Source organism: Cynara cardunculus, unplaced genomic scaffold (assembly GCF_001531365.2).
Source record: "Cynara cardunculus var. scolymus isolate 2C unplaced genomic scaffold, CcrdV1 Un_Scaffold_934, whole genome shotgun sequence".
Classification (NCBI taxonomy): Eukaryota; Viridiplantae; Streptophyta; class Magnoliopsida; order Asterales; family Asteraceae; genus Cynara; species Cynara cardunculus.
This window is the reverse complement of record NW_020200651.1, coordinates 128,877-149,758: the sequence shown is the minus strand read 5'-3', so window position 1 is coordinate 149,758 and position 20,882 is coordinate 128,877. Positions and strand designations below refer to the sequence as shown.

At 39.2% G+C, this 20,882-nt stretch overlaps 1 protein-coding gene and 1 pseudogene across 1 annotated transcript; one reads left to right on the top strand and one right to left on the bottom strand.

Moving 5' to 3' along the window:
- Window positions 1-1,445, top strand: part of LOC112502130 — a 1,748-nt pseudogene extending 303 nt beyond the window's left edge.
- A 4,863-nt stretch (window positions 1,446-6,308) lies between these two features.
- On the bottom strand, window positions 6,309-20,606 carry LOC112502129. The gene is made up of 3 exons (XM_025105958.1): window positions 20,470-20,606; window positions 8,169-8,400; window positions 6,309-6,827 (listed from the first exon to the last, which is right to left on the bottom strand). The coding sequence occupies exons 1-3, from the start codon at window positions 20,547-20,549 to the stop codon at window positions 6,531-6,533; spliced, it is 609 nt and encodes a 202-aa protein (XP_024961726.1). The 5' UTR covers window positions 20,550-20,606; the 3' UTR covers window positions 6,309-6,530.
- Window positions 20,607-20,882: the final 276 nt, after the last annotated feature.

Genomic DNA, 20,882 nt, shown 5'->3' with positions numbered 1-20,882 from the left:
TATGTCTCGTGGGAGGGGTTTTGGGTTTGGTGGCGGAAGTGGTGGTGGTGTTGGCGGTGCCGGAGGTGGCAGCAGCCGCTCAGGGTGGAAGTCCGGTGACTGGATATGTGGCAGGTATATATATATATATATATATATATAATTTGTTTACCAAATGTTCTTCTTAGTTCCCAACACTCCCTACATTTGTACTTCAATTAATAAAAACACTCTCTACCCTAATTTACATTATATCATATTTTTTACTAATAATGTAGGAAGAAGTATATTAAAATGGAAAAAACACTCTCTACATTAATTTTTATACAAATTTTACTTTTTTTTTATTAACCTGGACATCCAATCCGCTATGGGAGCTGACTAATCCCAGGAAGACCACCTATTTTGCTTTGCAGATAGCCCAGAGTCATCGCATTTGAACCTCCGTGGCCACAAGGGAATTTTTATTTCTCCTTGTATTTGAACCTGAGCTCAAACCAATCAGGCACCACCCTTGTGGTTTTCAAATTTTACTTTCGTTACGTAACATTTGTCTTAATGAAAATATTTTTACAAATAAAAAAGAAAATAAATATTATTTCAAAAAATAACTTTTTAACCTAATAATTAATATCATGTAACCAACAAATAAATCCGATTAAAATTACGTTTTTGTCCAATATCAATAATGTTTTTCTCGTAACAATTTTTTTTATTTGATAAATAATTAATTGGATAGGACTCGAATGGTGTGTGAAGTCAAAAATTATAAATGAGAAGGTGATAAAATTTATAAATTGGTTCGGGTTTAGTAGTTTTTTCATCTGATGATTTACAGTGTTTTGTCTATGTACAACTGCCTAAAATTGATTATTCTTCCTATACGGTTCAAACCTAACATGAAACTTTGGTTTTGGTCGGCTTCCTTATGGAAAATGGATAAATTGGTATTGATCTTAGTTTAGAACGAACCTATTTTACCTTTGAATATACGATAAGATTACAGATTATAATTTGATCGTTTATCTTCATTGTTATTATGTATAAACCAATTTACGAGTCGTGCAGACCGGGATGCAATGAACACAACTTTGCAAGTAGAATGGAATGTTTTAGTTGCAATGCACCAAGAGAACCCACAAGCAAGTCTCCATATTAATTCCGTCGATGCAATTGATCAGTTTTGAGTAAGATTTGTTAGCTTCTTAAAGTAATCTGTAGAGTAAACATAATGAAACTGACACATTTTTATCGTGTGTTTGTCTGTATAATTTTCAGGTTTTATGGCATGGAGAAGAGAAAAGAGAGAAATGATAAAGCAAGAAAGAAAGATGTTATCATTACTAGAGGATTCTAAATTAACCCTTTTTTGTCCGATATCATATCCGATCGTATCTTAAATTTTTTATTTTTGTGTTCTTTTTTATTTACATTTTTCCAAAAGTAGGAAGTTGATTAATTAGATGAATTATCGTTGGTTAAATCCCTCATTTTGTGAGCTTCAATTCCTCAAAGACATCAAAATGTGATCATGTTGTAGGGGGTTCAAGTCTAATATTTTGTGATACTTTTCTAGAGGGGTCTTTAAGGATAAAATATCTATATATATCAAACCAAATTAAACCAATTAACTCATTAAGTGTTTGAGATTGCTTATTAAACAGCTTATATTTTTTTACAAAAGCACTTATCAACTTATTATAAGTCATAAGGGTTTAACTTCTTTAAAAAACTCTTTATTACTGGTTTGGCACCGGTATAAGTTGTTTATACTCAAAAGTGCTTATTACCGGTGGCACACCGGAATAAGTCAATAAGTTGTTTTTATAAGCAATCCCAAACACCAATCCAGATAAAGTAGGGTTAAAAGAAGATAAAATGTATAGAGATCATTCTTATCTCAATGGATAAGAAAGATTGGCTTAATGAAGATGTATGGCATGCCCCAAAAAAAAATATCTTTTGCATTTCAAAAGACAAGAAATGATGTTTAGAGAAGTCAATAAAGAGAACTAGAACAAGTAGGTAATTAGAGCAAGTACTCACAATGACCGAAATAAAACGAGATTAAACATAAGGGTGTTAAAAACACATTGATGATTACATCTCAACCCTCCTCATAGATGTCGAAATCTGCCTCCTATAGACATGCACAAACCACTACAAGTTTAACCTTTCTCAATTTCTTTGTGATAGGTGTTACCATGAACCCTCTGCTCAAAAGAACTTATTCAGCATCATGTCCAACATATATACTTTGGCGCATCCTCAATTCTACAACTTCCAACTTATTTGGGTGCCTTCTGTATTATCCAACACCCGCGACATACAACATTGCGAGTTTGATGGCGACCTTGTTGCTCTTAAATTTAGGACGATATGTGTCTTTATGTCCCACAACACTTCCGTTGTAGCCTCAATTTTAACCACCCTGCCTTTTATGCATTGTGTAATATTATTCTTAACCTTACCTTCCTTCCGGATCATGAAGACCATGCAGGCACCTACAACTATCATTTTTAGGACCCTTTGTCTCATAATGTTGATCGTCAATACGCTCCTACTAAATATAGAGTCTTAAAGTTTTAGCCTTACTTTGAACCAACATCTTTTGGACATGAAATCAGATGGTGATCACTGATCAATTATGATGTTTTATCCATGATTAATAAAAACATAAATGTGGCACCCAAGAATGGGCTGAAAATTTCAAAAGGTGTTAAGAATATGTTCAAATACAAAAAATGAAAAAAATGAGATTTCGAGACATCGGGAGTTTAGGGTTGGCGGCCCGACACTTGGCTTTTGTTTATAATCATGTCTTGATGTTTGCCATAGAAATATTAGCTTCAAGGTTGTTCCATCGTAATAATCTTATCAAACATCAACGAATAATAAAATCATAGATCAAAAATTAAAAACTTATTAACCATCATGCACTTATTTGGTGGTTAAATTGTTCATCTAGTTTGATTGCTAAGGATGGTTTTGGAATTTGCCCATCTTGTGTTGTGAGCAATCTTTATAAAAAGCATGAAAAAGAGAAAACAGACATCAAGAATCAACATAGGATTCCCATCGCTTTTGGTTGCAATACCAATATTTGGTCAAAAAACCACCATCTATTATTTTCATTAATTACTCTTTTAATTGCTTGGCTTTTGGTCATGGTAGCCTACCTTAGTTTTACTAATTATTTTGTATATGGGCCAACTGTATTCCGTACATTTGGTCTTGGATTTTATATAAACGTGTCGATTTATGCGAACAATCGAAGATAGATCACCATCTTGTTATTTTTGACAAGACTGGTTATTATATAAATTGTATGATTATTTTAAAAACCGAAATCCATCAAATACAACAATCATGTTCATATAGGTTGAATTTAAGAATTCAACTTAAAAAAGGATTAAAATTTTGTTGGGTATCGTGCCAACATGTAATGATATGAAATATAAGTAACATCGAGTATATATAGTATAATCTTTCAAACCCAAAAGAGTATACTAACTCAACAGTCTCCAAATTAATTTAAAATGGTATAAATTATTGGTAACCCATAATTGAAAGCTTACAAAAATACTTGCAAAATCTCATTTTCTCTTTTCTGCGCAATTTACATCAAACTGCTCCCTTAAATAAGCTATGAATCGCAATTTAAGAACGAGTTGTCATGTAATTAAAGTTGGTACATTTTATTGGTTTTGGGGGGTAACAATGTAAATGTAATGATATAAGGAATATAGCACATGCTTTTGAGGATACATTGAAAGAAGAGGCACTTTAATCATGAATTGAAATTGGTGATGTATCTCAAAACAAGTAGATGGTCCATTCATTGTCATTAAGTTGCTTTTTTGGAGGTAATAAAGGCCAAAGGGAAGTACTGAACCAACCAAGCATAAAAATGATAACAAAAGTAAAGCTTGGAATCCACATTGCATGAAAGATAAAAGAAAAGACGTCCATTCAAACTCAAATTATAAAGGTCTTTCACATTCCTCGAAACTCTCTTTTATCACATCACAAAATACAAAATACAAAATACAAAATACAAAATACAAAATACCCGGTTAACCCGTATGAGCGCAACTCGCAAAACGAATATTATGAAGACACACTAATTAAGTTTGTCGGGTTCAAAACGAGCTTTTTAAGTGGTTTGAAATCAACTTAACGACAATATTGAGGTTATTTTTTTATATAGATTTGTTCGTTTCTTTGACTTGTAACAAATTTACACGATGTTGGTTTAACTAGTAAATTAGGGATTAAGAGTTGCAAGTATATATTGATAATGGAGGCTGGCTTTAGAGGAATCTAATGTCGCGAACAAATCTTTTGATGTTCATAAGCGCAAGTCTTGGTATTAAATAGGTACTTAACTACAATTTTTACAATCACAAATGGCTTAATGATCGGCTTCAATCCTCCAAAGAAGGTGTCTAAAACATACCACTAATCAGGCCATCCAATTTTCAGATGTAAACCTCGAGAGGATCATGTTGTGAATTGCTCCACCATATTCGTCATCCGCGACAAATAACTAAAACCCCCATTCTCAGCATTGTTAATCATATTCAAGTAGGCTAAATCGACCTTTTGGTCCTCGGGGGAGCAAAGTATTTGCGTATTTCTAATCCAAACTCTAGGATTTGACCTGTCGAATATTGGAATTCAAGTTTAGGTAAGTACCCCAAATCGGCCCGAATTTCTTTCCCCACTGCTGCTACTTCTCGTTCTCGGTGACTCTTTTTAGGTAACGTCCTCATTTCTCGCATCATGTGCATTATCTCCTCAAATATCTTGTTTTGATTTTCAAGTCTCTTTATCATTTTTTTTTCGAGATTTCCTCCATCACTGTATCTTCCTTGTTATTGGGGGAGCCAGAATTGCTATGCCCACTCAAATTGAATGGGTGCCAGGAAATTTCGCTTTCATGCCACTGTTAAGAGAGCTTTCGCTCGCCTCTAATGGCGATGAAATGCCGTAGAACGACAGAATAGAGACGGGAAACGAGAAAACTAGAGGGACTTGACGCCAATGCTATCCGTTTCAACTAATTCTCTTTCCTTACTAACTACTGTAACAGAATGAGACTAAGGCTACCACCACAATTGTTCGCCTTGGAAACAAATCTTAAGCACAAACATGGTAGCATAGCAATGTTGGTGGATTCAGAGTCTAGTTTGGATTCCATTTCGGACTTCAACTTCGAATATACAACTCTTATAACAAAATAATCTCAACAGCTTTCTTCGTGTAATAGAGTTTGTCTTCTTTCTATGCATGTACTACTACTAAGAGGCTTATTGTTTGGTTTTCTATTAAGATCTGTATGAAATAAGATGGCAAATATTTAACGACTTGCCCACTTCAGTCTTTTCCAACCATTGCTTAAACTTAAAAAAAAAACAAATATTGTTTAATGGCCGAGCAAATGAACATCAAGTTCACTACACAAAAAACAAAGTAACAAAAGCCTAGCAAAACTCTCATTTCCACAAATTAGTATATACTGATATCTCTCTGGAAGGACTTGAATTCGCAACTTAAAGACTGTAAATATACATCGATGACTGTCTTGCTATTCTGTGCATATGATCCTTGACTCAACACCASRASAGTAAACTCCTAATCTGCCATGCTTGTAAGGCTAATTAAGAAAGCGACCAGGGAAGGAGTTGCTCCGTTGATTATGAAATGCAACTATAAATCTTAGTTCTATTTGTTTATACCTTTTTATAGTTATTTATTTCATAACTCCTATCCCTATCAAATAGACGAGACCCAAACGCTTTATACTACGGCTTTGTTTGGCAAACTAGCTAATAAGTTCGCTGATAAACTAGGTAAAAGCTAGATGGTAACGTAAAATGACCTAAAAGGACATTGATGAAAAATTAATCAGAACAATATAAGGGTGTAACCATGAGCTGGCAACTCCAAAATGAATTATTCTTCGCCACTAACTTACTTCTTTCACTCAAATGTCACTGCCAGAGGGGTGTATGTTAACTAATATTTTCTTTGGTTAATGGATAACCATTTGCTACCAATGGAGAATTAATTGCTTCTCAACTTGAATTGAGGTGAGTTGAAATAATGGCTCGACTTATTGAAACGCTATTTGAAATAGTTTTTCGACAAGCTAGCTTATGGTTGCTGCCCTACAACTGCATACAAATACCAACAGCAAAAGCAGCAAAGGATGCATAGGAAGGGCAGATAAGAAGTGGATATGCGGAAAAACGAAAATTAAAAACTCAGCTCCGTTGGATGGATTTGAATCTTTAGTTAGACTTATAAATAGAATGAACTCAAACTAACACAGGCAGTAACCATTTTCTTCTGATTTCAACGCCATAAATCCATCCCAAAAATAAAGTTTTACAAAGGGGTTAGGGCACACTGTAGTGGCTAAAATTCGCATTCGTTAGATTTGACGTACCTTGTAACCACCGCATTGTCACTACAGAGTTTCAACTCATCAGCTGGAAGAATAAAGAAAGTGAGGAACAAGCCGTATGTCTGTAATCAGCGTGAAATCATTTCAGCTTAGATTTTTTGGAGCTTTTAAGAGGTTTTGCAATAAGACGGGGAGGAGGTTTTGCAGTGGCTTTCTGGAAATTGAACTTGACGGAAGAGAAGGCACAAAGCACAGCAATCAACATGGTTGGGTACACATAAACTGCTCTTGTGGGGTCGGTGTTTACTGGCTTCCCAAGAAGCCCTTCCTTGACGAGTCCCCATACAATTAGAAGGGTCCCAAACATACTCATTCTTTGAGGCTTTAGTAAACCAATAAATGCTCCTGCTACAGAGAAGTAGCTTCCTGCAAGAACCTGGGAACCAACAAAACAGTTTTATTGCCCATAAATTGAACTAGAAATACAATCAATGTACACCACAACCTTAGTTCGGCCCCTGTACTGTTGAGTAAAATAAACTTTGGTCATTGTACTATAGAAGGTATTGATTTTGCCATTCTACCGTATCTAGGAAGTGGGAGATAGAGTAAGTTAGACTAAAGGGATGATAAAATCAACCCCGATTCTGATCCTGCCATCTACATATGCGCTTGTGGCCACTGAGAGATTTACCTCTGGGTTGTGTTGTGGGTGAAGCCTACAGTCGTGAACTCGCAATTTGCCATCAGATTAGTCTGGGATCCCCGGTTTCCAGAAAATAGAAAGAAAAAAAAATTTATTTCCTTAAATTGGTTAGACTTTTCTTGTACCTGCTTCTATTTGTATGTAATTGCTTTCTCTTAACCTGGTTTTCAAATTTTTATCATTTTTGACTCTCTTTGTCAGACTTTTCATAACCCGAGGATCTTCACAGAATCAGCCGTTCTACTCTTTGGTTTAGAGATCAAGTCTACTTACATGTTACCCTCCCAAGATCCCGCCTCCATGTGGGATAGATATATTGAGCTCGTTTCAGTTTGGTTCTTCTACCTCATTCCCACAGATAACTACCCACCAATCCTACATTAAAAAAAATAACTTGACCAATTTGTCCTTATTAAACTGATGTAATGTTACTGTTTGTTTAGGGATAATATGTCAAGAGATGTTAATTTTTCATCGAGCAAGTGACCGGACCATGAGACAGAGACCCAATAACTAACTTCTATGGTACAGTGGCCAAAAATATTTTACTTGAGGTACAGGGATCAAGCAAATAATTTCCCAAAGAAAAGCTGATCAAGAAACCATAGAGCTTAGTTAACGGGCTGGATGTTTTGGTCCAGGTTTAACCTAATTTTATTCCAGGTCCAACCATAAGTTGGCTCCCTTAACATTAATCCGAAACCTATCAATATAGATTGGTATTTATTATGAGATAGTAACTTAAGAAACTAACCTTGGCTATAAACTTCGATAATACTTATAATCTCAAGGTCTGAAGGATTGCTTTTTACCATAAAAATACTTACGAACGCGTATGAGTATGATGATGAAAGCTAAAGGGCGTCCAAATGTAAATAATGAACCGAATGAAGATCAATAGTCAAACTTGGATATAGAATGTGGAATCAGATGTCATTACAAGATGCTACCAGGTTGAATTTCGATAATAACATTATAATATTGTTTGATAAGCCAAATTTGGAAAGAGAAAAAAACCCAAACTCCATAAGCATCAAAAGGAAAGAAGGTTGTGAAGTAAAAAATACAAACCTCCAGACGTTGTAGATCAGGCATTGCAGAGGCTCCTTTTATATCAGTCAAGTTGTACATGCTTAGTACATTATTCCAACTTGGAACACTCATATTGTAGATTAAATCATTAAAAATGGCCCCTGGGTAAAGGAGAGCCTTAACTGCAGCTAGCGGAAAGATCTCACTTGCAACCAATTGGCTAGATGTAACTTGGATAGGCGACGTACACATACCTGATCTACATGGTATCCTGAATTAAATGAACAAAGAGAAATAACAAAGAAAGATCAATATTTTGAGCATAAAAATATACAGGGTATCCTGAATTAACTGAAAAAAGAAGCAATTACCATATCAAAATCAATATTTTTGCACACAATTGTCACAAAACTAAATGCAAACGTTTGGCAGCGTGAACACTTCAATGAAACTGCTCGACTATTAGTCAAATATCTAGAACACCTCACAGTAATGACAATAGATGAACCTTATGCACCAAAATCAACAATGAACAAAGAGGTAATTCAGGATAGAAACTTCAGTAAAATGAGAAATATTTGCTTTTTTAGGACATCCCGAAAAAAAAAATTGTTGCACTTTTTGGGGATAGAGGGAGAATAAATTTGATCATTTGCTTCTTCAACAAGGATAGAGGGAGAATAAATCTAGTGAGCATGCCATTTCTTCCTACCATCCATGCATGATCCTTCCCCATTGAATGCTTCTCTTTTGGCCGACCAATCCCCCCCTCCTTATCTCCCCCCATTACCCAATTGCATGTTAATTATTTGGTTAGTAAGTCCTCTAATATTTCTCTTAAAAATAATACTAAAAATCCAATTGATAAGAATTCCAAAAAAGATGTTAATTTTAAAGAAAAATATTCTTCGGTTTGGAACGGTAAAAATTCTAATATTCTTCCTAACTCCTTTGCTAATGTTTTAAGTAGCTCTCAAAAGCACTCTGACGCCAACTTTCATTTTATACCTAACCTTAATGAAGATGTGAATTCCCCTATTGATACCCCTTATCGGTGGTCCAAAAAAGTTGTCACTTATGCTAAAACTTTATGTGGTTATTTTGTGGGCAAAGGTTTCCCCTTTCCGGTTGTTAGATTCTATGCGTCTAAATTATGGTCTCAATATAGAATAGAAGATGTGCTCTTAAATAGACATGGAATTTACTTGTTTAAATTTAATGATGAAAACGGCCTCCAAAAGGTTATTGATAATGGTCCTTGGACCTTTAAAAACATCTCCATCTTTATTCAAAAATGGAGGCCTGGCCTAAACCTTAATTCGGCTAAACATGACAAAATCCCATTATGGGTCAAAATACACGATATCCCTTATGATGCCTAGAATGACGAGGGCCTTAGCCATATTGCTAGCAAGATAGGAAAACCCCTAGCTATGGACGCTTGGACGGCTAACATGTGTACCTATGTTGCGGGTAAATCTGCATTTGCTCGGGTCCTTCTTGAAGTTCCCGTTAGGCAAAATTGGATGGATGAGGTGAAGATTCGTATTCCGGATCCGGATACCCTTTTAATATCCTTACACTCTCTTCATGTGGAATATGACTAGAAACCCCCTATGTGCTCTATTTGTAAAATCTTTGGACACTCTGACTCGTCATGTATGCATGCTTTGGTTAAAAATGATATGAATGTAAATTCTACAAATAAGCAAGTTGTGCTGATAAAGAAGATTGTTGTTGATAGTGAGGGTTTCCAAACCCGTGATCACAAGCAAGGCCAGAAACCCAAGGCCCCGATGACCGAAGTGCGAAAGGAAAATCAAAGGAAGGAGACCCACCCCATTGCAAAGAACGGGAAGCAAGTAGCTGTAAATTTTAAAGGAAAAGGTGAAGGTCCCACCTCGATAAGAGTATCGTCAGAAAAGAAGACCGAACCCATGGGTTTAAACCCTAGCCCCCCTCCCTCTCCTCCTAGGCCCCCCATCCTTAGCCATATCCCCCCTAAACCTTCAAACCTATCTCATCCCACCCGGAAGCATTCCAAGGCGCCCTCTCCTTCCTCCAACCGTTTCTCTGTCCTTGCTAACCTATCTTTTCCTAAAGACACTGGGTCTTCCTCTTCCTCCCTCCCTGTCCCCTCTGCTCCTTCTGAGATCAAGGATAATCCCCTTGATCAGGATGACCTCCTTGATGAGGAAGATATGGTTGAGGTTGAGTCGGATGGAGACACTGCCCGGTTCCTTTCCCGCGATCTCTCCTCTCAGGTTGATCTGAGTAGATGGATTCCACCCCTTCCCCTGTTTCCCAATGACGAGCTTTGCCTCGTGGAATTCCCGTGGTCTTTGTAAGTTGTTCCATCAGAGAGCTATGAGAAACCTCATTCGGGATTCTAATCTTCATGTCTGTGCTGCTCCCGAGTCTCGTGCCCTTCTGTCTAACCTTCGTTCTATATGTGAGAATGTCTTTGGATCCTGGTCCTGGACTTCTAATGGTTCCCTTTGCCCTAGAGGTACCTGTATCATCGTTGCATGGAACCCCGTTCATGTCGACATGATGCTCCTAAATGCCACTGATTAGGTGATGCATTTTCAGGTCAAGATCTGGGATACCTCTAAGAGTCTCTTTCTCTCTGTTGTCTATGCGGATAATTACCATATCACCCCTCGCCAGTTATGTGCTTCGCTTAAAGGTCATAAGCATGTCGTCAAGAACACCCCATGGTTCATCATGGGAGATTTCAATGTAGCCCTTGACCCGAGAGATAGCTCCTCTGGCATGGTGGGCTCCTCTCGTGGTACGGATGATTTCCGTTAGTGTGTCTGCCACCTTGAGGTTGAGGATATCAACTTCAAGGGTCTCTTTTTCACCTGGTCCAAGAACCCTAATGGCACGGGAGGTCTCCTTAAAAAGATTGACCGTGTCTTGGGTAATTCTCATTCCCTTACTCACTTCCCTTCTGCCTCTGTCATCTTTCTCCCCTACCGGTCTTCTGACCATTGCCCTGTGGTCCTTACTCTCCCTTCCCGTTTCTCTCGTAAGCCCAAACCTTTCAAGTTCCCTAACTTCCTTACTCATAAAGAGTCCTTCAAAACTATTGTTGCTTCGAGTTGGAGCCCTGATCTGCCTGGTTATGAGATGTTTAAGATTTCCATAAATCTTAAAAATCTCAAAGACCCTATCCGTAAGCTCCTCCATGAGGGTAACCTGTTCTCTATAGTGTCTAAAATTCGACTTGAGCTCGATAGGGTCCAGATTGCTCTTGATAGGAACCCTGAAATTTTGGCCCTCCAAGAGGAGCACTGTGGGTATTTATCTGCCTATAATGGTGCTTGTCTCGAAGAGGAGAGGTTCCTGAAGCAAAAAGCCAAAATCCACTGGCTCCGTGAGGGAGACAAAAATTCTTCCTTTTTCCATAAATCTGTCAAGAGCCGTATCAGCCGGAATTAAATTGATACCATCCAAAATGCTGATGGTCTCTAGGTTTCTAGTAAGGAGGTTCCTGGTCTCTTCGTCTCTCATTTTCAAAACTTTCTTGGGACCCCTCATCCTTCTCTCCCCATTCGTGATTCGGCTTTTCTTTTCTCGAATAAGCTTAATGCCGATCAAGCTGCCATGATGCTTGCCCCTTTCACCGACTCCGAGATCAAGCAAGCCCTTTTCAAGATGGGAGACGACAAGGCTCCTGGGCCTTGATGGATTCATCGCTAAATTTTTCAAGGCCGCTTGGAGTATTGTTGGAGGGACCTATGCTCTGCCGTTCATGAGTTCTTCACGTCCAGTTGGCTCTTAAAGTCCATAAACAGCACTATTCTTGTTTTCATACCTAAGTCGGGCGCCCCTTCTCGAGTCACCGATTTCCGCCCCATTGCTTGTTGCAATGTCTTGTATAAAATCATTAGCAAGATTATCTCGGATCGGATCAAATATCTTCCCTCTCTGGTTGATGTTAACCAGTCTGCTTTTATCCCGGATCGGCTCATTACGGACAATGTCCTTCTTGTCCAGGAGCTTATGCGCAGCTATCATAAGCATCGAGGCCCTCCCCGCTGTGCCTTCAAAGTTGACATTCAAAAGCCTTATGATATTGTCGATTGGCATTTCCTTCTTACCGCCCTTCTCGGTTACGGCTTCCCCCTTACCATTATAAATTGGATTATGGCATGTGTTTTCACTGCCTCCTATTCAGTCAATATTAATGGAACCTCCATGACTATTTCAAGGGAGGTCGTGGCCTGAGGCAGGGTGACCCCCTTCCCCCTATCTCTTCACTCTGGTTATGGAGGTTCTCAACCTCCTGAACAAAAGAAAAATTTGTGAGATGGGCACTTTTTCCTATCACTGGAATAGTGAGGAGTTGAAGATCACCCACCTTTGCTTTGTTGATGATCTCCCCATATTCTGCCATGGTGATAGTGATTTTGTCTGTATCATAAAGGATTCTCTTGATGAGTTCTCTGGAGTGTCCAGCCTCTAACTCAGTCCGGCCAAAAGCAAGGCCTTCTATTGTAATGTCGGCCAACACACTAAGAGTACTCATTCTATCATTCAGTTCCCGGAGGGTTCCCTTCCGGTCTGTTATCTCAGTGTCCCCCTTGTCACGACTCGCCTTTATCACAATGACTGTAAGGGTCTCGTCGATAAAGTTAAATCCAGACTGAATGACTGGAAAAACAAGTTTCTCTCCTTTGTCGGTAGGCTGCAGCTCATTCTCTCAGTCCTATCTTCCATGCAAATCTATTGGGCCTTGATCTTCGTTCTCCCTGTTTCCATTTCTAAGGAGATTGAGCAGCTCATGCAGGTTTCTGTGGTGCCATGGTGAGCTTAAAAGAGGAAAAGCAAAGGTCTCCTGGAAGACCGTCTGCCTTGCTAAATCTCAAAACGGGCTTGGTATTAAGAGCCTTACTAACTGGAATCTTGCCCTTATGGCCTCCTTACTTGGAGAATCCTTACCAATAAGAACTCTCTATGGGTTAAATGGATCCACTCCTATAGGCTTAAAGATCGAAATTTCTAGGATGCCCCGATCCGAAGCGATGTTGGTTGGGGTTGGAGGAAGATCCTGGGCATGCGGGATAAGATACGATACTTTATTGTCTCCCAAATTGGCGATGGCGCTTCCACGTCTGTCTGGTATGATAACTGGCACCCTGTTGCCCCCTATGCCGTCTCTCCCCGTAATATCCTCAGCGCTAACCTCTCCCTCAATGTCTGCGTTAAGGACATTATCTGTCAGGGAAACTCGACTTGCCCACACCTGCAGGACAGTCCCAATCCCTTTTTTCGTGATTCTTCGCCTCCTGTCCTTTCCCCTTTTGTCCCTGATAAACTCCTTTGGAGAAAAAGGGATAGCCGTCTCACTTCTTTCTCTGTCCATAAGGTCTGGCTCTCCATCCTCCCTAATGAGCCGGATGTCAGGTGGCATCATATGGTCTGGTTCTCTCAAAACATCCCCAGACATGCTTTCGTTCTTTGGGTTGCCCTCAAGCAGCATCTAAAGACCCATGATAAGCTTCGGTTCTAGAAGGCCTATTCTAACCTGTCTTGTGCTTTCTGTCTTAACGGGCCTGATTCTCATCAATATCTATTTTTTGAGAGCCCGTTTCCTAATCAGGTTTGGAATGACCTTGAGCCAAAGCTAAACCTCCCTGTTATTCCGGATAACTGGACTGATATTATCAGTATGTTCCAGCAAGCCATCAAAGGCAAGACCGTTTGGTCGATCGTTCGACGTTTAGTGCTTGTTGGAACCGTCTACCACCTCTGGCAGGAAAGGAATAATCGCATATTCAAGAATAAGAGAAGATCCTCTGACATGGTGGTCAAGACCATCTCTGATGATGTCCGGTCCAGGCTGATTGGACTTACCATGAAGCCTTCCCCTAACATTGTCCGTGCTAAGCTTGTCTGGAATCTTCCCTAGTGGTTGGTTCCTTTCCTCTCTTCCCCTCCCCTCCTCCTTTCTTCTCCTCTCCTTTTCTGAGCTTTGCTCCTTTCTGGTGGTTGCTTCGGTTTAGCTTCCTCCCGAGTGCTCTCCTTGGTTTTGCTTCCTGTTTTTATATAAAAGTTTAAAAAATCCAAAAAATTTGTCTTTACTTTCTTTTTTTTCTTGATTGGAGGGGCCCGCTGCCCTCTATATCGAAAAAAAGAGAGGGAAAGGGTGAGATATAAATAAGGATATTTTGTTAGAAGGTAGTATGTATGTTTTTACCTTTGAATGTATTTCCTTCGGCTGTGTAAGCTTGGGCAGTAGAGATAACCATTTGAGTTAATCTTACTGATTTTCCAATTGTTTCTACAGCATCCCTTCAATCAAATAGCTAATTCCCTTGGCCTTGAGTATTCTCTGTTTTCAGTTCCTATCAATTTGGTTCCATTGCCGGAGTGAGATGATCACCAAACAACCGACATCGGCTAAACGTTCCTTTGGTACAAGGCATCTTATGAAGCAGGAGTGGATGATCGCCGTAGAAAGGGACTCTGTTTCAGTTGTGGGAAGAAATATGCACCTTAACACAAATTCACTAAGGGACGGCTTCTGGTTATTTTGTTGCCTGATGGTGATGTTGTGGATGAGGACGAAGAGATCTGCGATAGAGACGAACCACCGGATGATGCTCACATTTCCGATGGAGAATGCAACGCCTTAGAATTCTATCGAATTTCATCTGAAACCCCAACCACTTTGAAAACGTTGAAGCTAATGGGTGAATTACGTGAAATTCCGGCTTTGATTTTGATCAATAGTGGGGCTTCCCACAACTTTCTCTCTAACCAATTGGCACTCGCTTTGGGGTTAGAAGTTCACCCCACAAAACCCTTAACCATCAGTTTGGGAGATGGAACTAGAGTTCAAATCGCACAAATATGTCGTGGTTTCGATTCAATTAGGGTCTTTCACGTGTACTACCGATGCCTTGGTTTATGATTTGGGATCGTTAGACATGATTTTGGGAATCGCCTGGTTAGGCACGTTAGATGATGTGGTTTTCAATTGGCATCAATCGATGCAATTTTGGCATCAGGGCACTCTCGTTCTGCTGCAGGAGGTCTGTTCACTACCTACCGTGCGATCTTCCCTCAAAACTTTGGCTCGAAGAACAACTGCAACTCTTCACAGCCGAAATCGGTTACACACCCACTCTAACGAATGACCAGCAGTTCAACTAGATGCTCTTTTGTGCAATTTCTCGTCCCTTTTTCAGTCACCACAAGGTCTACCTCCTGCGTGATCAATTGAACATGCAATAAACCTCCGAGACAGTCATGGCCACATTTGTGTCCGCCCTTATTGGTATCCCCCTTACACAAAGATGAAATACAACACCAAGTAAACAAGATGCTTGCAACTAGAACCATTCAAGTCAGTGAGAGTGCCTATTCCAGTCCTGTAATCCTTGTTAAGAAAAAGGACTCTACATCGCGTATGTGTATTGATTACAAGACCTTAAATTGTGCTACTATTCCGGACAAGTATCCGATTCTGGTTGTTGAGGAGCTACTGGATGAACTGTATGGTTCACAATTCTTTTCAAAAATCGATTGAAGCCAGGATTCTGTCAAGTTCGCGTCTGAGACTATGACACAGAAAAACCACGTTTCGAACTCATAACTAGCACTAAGTTTTTGGTTATGCACCGACGACATTTTAATGAACGAGGTTTTCCGTCCATTAGTGCGCCGGGGGGTACTTGTTTTTTTCGATAATATCTTAGTCTATAATCGGACTTGGTCAGCTCATTTACAGCTTCTTTCGAAAGTTCTTCAACTCTTGCAAGTTAATCAATTGGTTGTCAACCAAAAGAAAAGCAGCTTTGGTCGCCACTCAGTTGAATACCTCGGCCACATCATCAATAGTACAGAAGTATCGATGGATCCTTCCAAAATTTCCATCATCCAGCAATGGCTTACCCCAAAAACCGTCAGAGCTGTCCATGGTTTCTTAGGGCTCACAGGCTATTACAGAAAATTTATACGCGACTATGGGAAAATTGCTAAGCCTCTTACGGAATTAACAAAACATGATGGGTTCTGTCAAGGTCCTACCTCTTAATCTTCCTTCAGTGAATTGAAACAGGCCCGGGTCACAGCTCTGGTTCTCTCTTTACTCGACTTTTCTCGACCATTTGAAATCGAATGTGATGCTCCGAGACGGGGATTAGCGGTTGTTCTTATGCAATCCCGACAGCCTATAGCTTATTTCAGTAAGGCCTTGTCCGATAAAAATCTTCCTATGAAAAGGAGATTATGGCTCTTGTTCTCGCAATACACCATTGGTGGCCTTATCTGTTAGGGCATCACTTCACGGTTTTTTCCAATCAATAGAGCCTGCGCCACTTGCTCGACCAACGTATAACAACGACTGACCAACAGAATTGGATTGCCAAGCTCATGGGCTACCAATTCTCTCCATTCATTACAAACCCGGAAAGGAGAATGGCACAGCGAATGCCTTGTCCCACATAGGGGAGGTTAGGAAACAAGCTGGATATCTTGTTGTCTTATCCTTAATAGTTGGAGGGTGGTTCCCTGTTAGAAGAAATTGACTTTAATCCGGAACTTCAAAAACTAGTTCTTGATCTAACTAAAGACCCACGCTCACACCCAGGGTTTTCCTTCTCTAACAGTCGGTTATTCCATAAAGGGAAGCTTGTGATTCCTGCGAATTCTCGCTGGATCCCCAAAATGCGAGCTGACTTTCATAATAGTCCGTGCGGGGGACACTCCAGGTTTTATCGGACCTACCGACGGCTAGCCTCACAAGTTTATTGGTTGGGGGATGACGAACACGATTAAGGCATACGTCCAGGCTTGAGACATCTGCCAGCGCTACAAGTCCTCTAGCACAGCACCCACGGGGCTTCTTCAACCCTTGCCCATTCCAACTGCGATCTGGGAAGACATCTCCTTTGATTTCATCACGAGGCTGCCTAAGTCCAAAGGTTTTGAGCCGGTACTTTTGTACATCCTTTCATATTTTGTTATCCACCAGCAATATGTTGCTTTGCTCAGTATACTCCTCTGTTTGTAAGAATGGCACAAGAATTGCATTTTACAATGCCGGGACATGTACCTTTTGTGCAATACTTCCAAGCGGGATCTCCACTACGGCTTTATTGTGATTATTTTGAGAATCCATGACCTAATATTGCTTCTAACCAAAACTCATAACACTTAACATAATTCTTTATTTGAAAAAGAATATTATATAGTATATGCAAAAATAGAAAGCAAGAGAAAAAAATGGCAGCCAATGAGCCAAATACAGCCTGTGATTCTGTGATTAGCAGCCATATGTGTCGTGTGTGTGTGTTGACTTACAAGAGGAAAAAAGGCGGCCTTAGAAGCTTGTTGCAATATGTGTGTGTGTCGACTTCCAGGAGAGGAAAAAAAAAGCAGCCTTAGAAGCTTGGTGCCATATGTCTGTGTCGAATTACAAGAGAAGAAAAAAGGCAGCCAATGAGCAAAATCACAGCCTGTGATTCTGTGATTAACAGCCAAATGTGTCATGTCTGTGTGTCGACTTACAAGAGAAAAAATGGCAGCCAATTGAAGCTTACAAGAGAAGAAAACGACGGCCATATGTGTCATGTGTGTGTGTCGACTTAAAACTTACAAGAAAAAAAAAAGGCAGCCTTTGGAGCTTGGTGCCGTATGTGTGTGTGTCGATTTACAGAAGAAAAAAAAGGCAGCCTTAGAAGCTTGGTGCAAGAAAAATAGACTATATCAAAAAAAAAAAAAAAATATACATACTTGTATCAGTTGTATGTAGCAACACTTAGCAAGCAGAAGTCCACAAGAGATCCGTGAGGAAGAAGTATAAGCCTCCAAGGCAGTAACCAGAAGTCCAGAAGAGAGCCGTGAGGAAGAAGTATAAAGGTTTAAACTTTAAAGCCGTGAGGGAAGGGAGAGTATAATGTATGGGTCGTATGTATGGGAGGTAGTTATAGGAGATGACTGATTAGAATTGAATAGAGAATTGAATAGACTTTATCTAATAACTATATTCGTAGAAGTCCAGAGGTTAAAAGACATAACTAATATTAGGTTTTGACTTATATAATAACTCCTTGTAGAAGTCTAAGAGACAAAAGAAATATTTGAAATTAGGGTAGATCTCTATAAGGCGCACCTAAGCCCATTTTGCGCCTCAGCCGACAGCCAAGGCACTGCGCCTTGGTGGGCCTCAGTTGCAGGCCTCGCCTCGACAAGGAAAAGACCCAGGTCTTTTCCCCTTATGCACCTCGGCGCCTAGGCGATCTTTTCACAACTATGGTGGTTGTTGCCGGTGAAACTCTTCTCCATTGTTCGCAACTTCATCATAGGAAAACCACCTTGTGGCTGTTGCAATGCTATTCTTTCAAGGGCTTGAGTCATTAGGTCAAGTTGATTCATCCTTTCCTCTTGTTTATGTTGGAGTGCCATAATTTGAGGTTTTTCAAAAGAAATCCCCTTTGGAACTTGCTCTTCTGCCATGAGTACAATTTGTGCTCCGTACAGTTGCACTAGAGGATGTGGTTCCTAAGGTAGGTTGGTTGAAAAGAAGACTAGTAATCTTTATTTGATAAGATAAATAGCCACAAACAATAATCCTAGTTTAATTTGCTACACTCTTAGAAAGAAGGATGAAGAGTGATAAGACGCAGAATAATTTACCATTAAATAAGAGCTCATTGTATAAGAGTTGATAGAAATGCAACAGGAACCTTCATTCGTACAACAAAATTGTGTTGGCTTACGAGAGACTTGATGCTTAAATAGGGTAGCTTGGAACATTCTCCAAGCATGGGAAACCAAGGTTTTAAAAAGCGGAATCGGGACTCGAGGCGTTTTCCTTCCACGCCCTGAGACGTAAGCCTCGAGGCGGTCTAAGACGCAAGCCTCGAGGCATAAAACAAATAAAATTCATAAATATTAATAGTAAGCAAAACATAATTCCATACCAAACTTTAAACGTCATAGATTCATAAAATTACTAGTTATAAGTCTAAAAACATATCAATCTACAACTTATAGTTCCCCGTAACATGATCAAGTTGGTCTTTGAGATGAATATCTTCTTAAGAGAATATCTTCTTGAGAGAGGAAAAAGTAAGAAATGGAGAAGAAAAAAATGGGGTTTGGAGAGGTCTTCTCGGTGGAGAAGAAAATTTGAGAAGAAAGTAGGAGAAGAAGACGAAAGTAGGATTAGAGAATGGAATGGTAACATTTGTTTTTGATTGATAAGACAGTACATCCTATAAAAGGCTTCTTTGTACTTTTAAATTATAAAAGTCCAATTGAGTGATTGACTTTACTTAAAAAAAACTTTTTAAGTAATTTTGTTTATTCTCACCTCATCAGATACCTATTTTCAATGAATTACGGCTGCAGCAAACTGAGGCTTGCGCCACAGAAACACCTCAACGCCTCAAGGCATCGCCTCAACAATTGAGGCTTAAGCCTCGTCCAGAGACCATGAGGCGTACGCCTGAAACGATTTTGAAAACCATGTGGGAAACATAAAGAAAAATAAAAGAACATATCTTGGAACAACCTCCAAGTATGGGAAAAACATAAGAAAGTAAATAAGGAACATAGGAAATAGAGAAAAACATTAAATGTTCTTCGAAACCCACCACTGACCATCTTGCCCTCTTCCAAACATTACTCTCTAGAAGGTCTAAATACACCCAAAAATACTTCTGTTTTACTGCAGCCTGTCCCAGCTAAACGGCTAGGCAGCCTGATATGTTCTGTACAGTTAAGTAAGTGATGTCTGCCCGGTTTGCACCTTCAACTACCTCAGGGATCACATAAAAATGTGTACTCGAATTTTGAGGTCAGACAGGTAATTTTTCAACTTCAAATTTGGTATGAATACTAATTCTTCAAGGAAAACCTTGTAGTCGCATTTAACTTCATAAGAGATGCTTCGAATAGAAAATTGATGGTGTTACATTTGTAACAGAATCCATGTCGCGGTCAAGTACTGTGTTTGAAATCAATTATCAAAGGGAGCATTTGTCTAATGCAGGAACAAAAACAAGGCATCATTTAAATAAAGAAACAGAATTTGAGCTAAATTTTACAAAAATAATTACATAGAGTGACTCAAACTAGTAGAGATCACTCCGGAGCCAACGATTATAATCGAAGAAATCGATATTCTGAATCGACCAAACGAAACTGAACACAGATTCATCGGTGTAAAAAGATCTATTAAGAATCACAGAAATCAACATACTATCACTACAAAGATCGAGTAAAACTACAAGTGATAACGAGTTGAAGTTAATTACGAATCGCACACATCATCAAAAATATGAATCAAATTGCAATGAAATTAAATTAAAAATAATACCTAAAAAAGGGAATTTGGAGGACGATGAGCACGAAGTAAACGCGAGATGCATATATCGGAAGATTCGACAGCTTCGCCATTGCCAGAGAAAGAGAGAGAAGATTGAGAGTGGAAATCTGACTTCTGACGACCGAATGAGGCCTGCAATCACACTTTGTTAAAGTGTTTTATATAGAAATGGTTTAATTGTTTGAATTTAATCCCTAGGCTTTATAATTACTCATTTCTGCCACTTGACTTTTAAATTGTGTCAAGATTCATCCATTTGACTATATGCACCAAATTGTAAAGGTTGGACGGTTCTAATAGATCTTTCAAAATCGTTAAAATGGGTGCAGTCAAGTTATATTTATTTTCGATACCTCTAATTACCGATGTAGTCACACGGGGCAGTTTCAAACAAGAACCTTAAC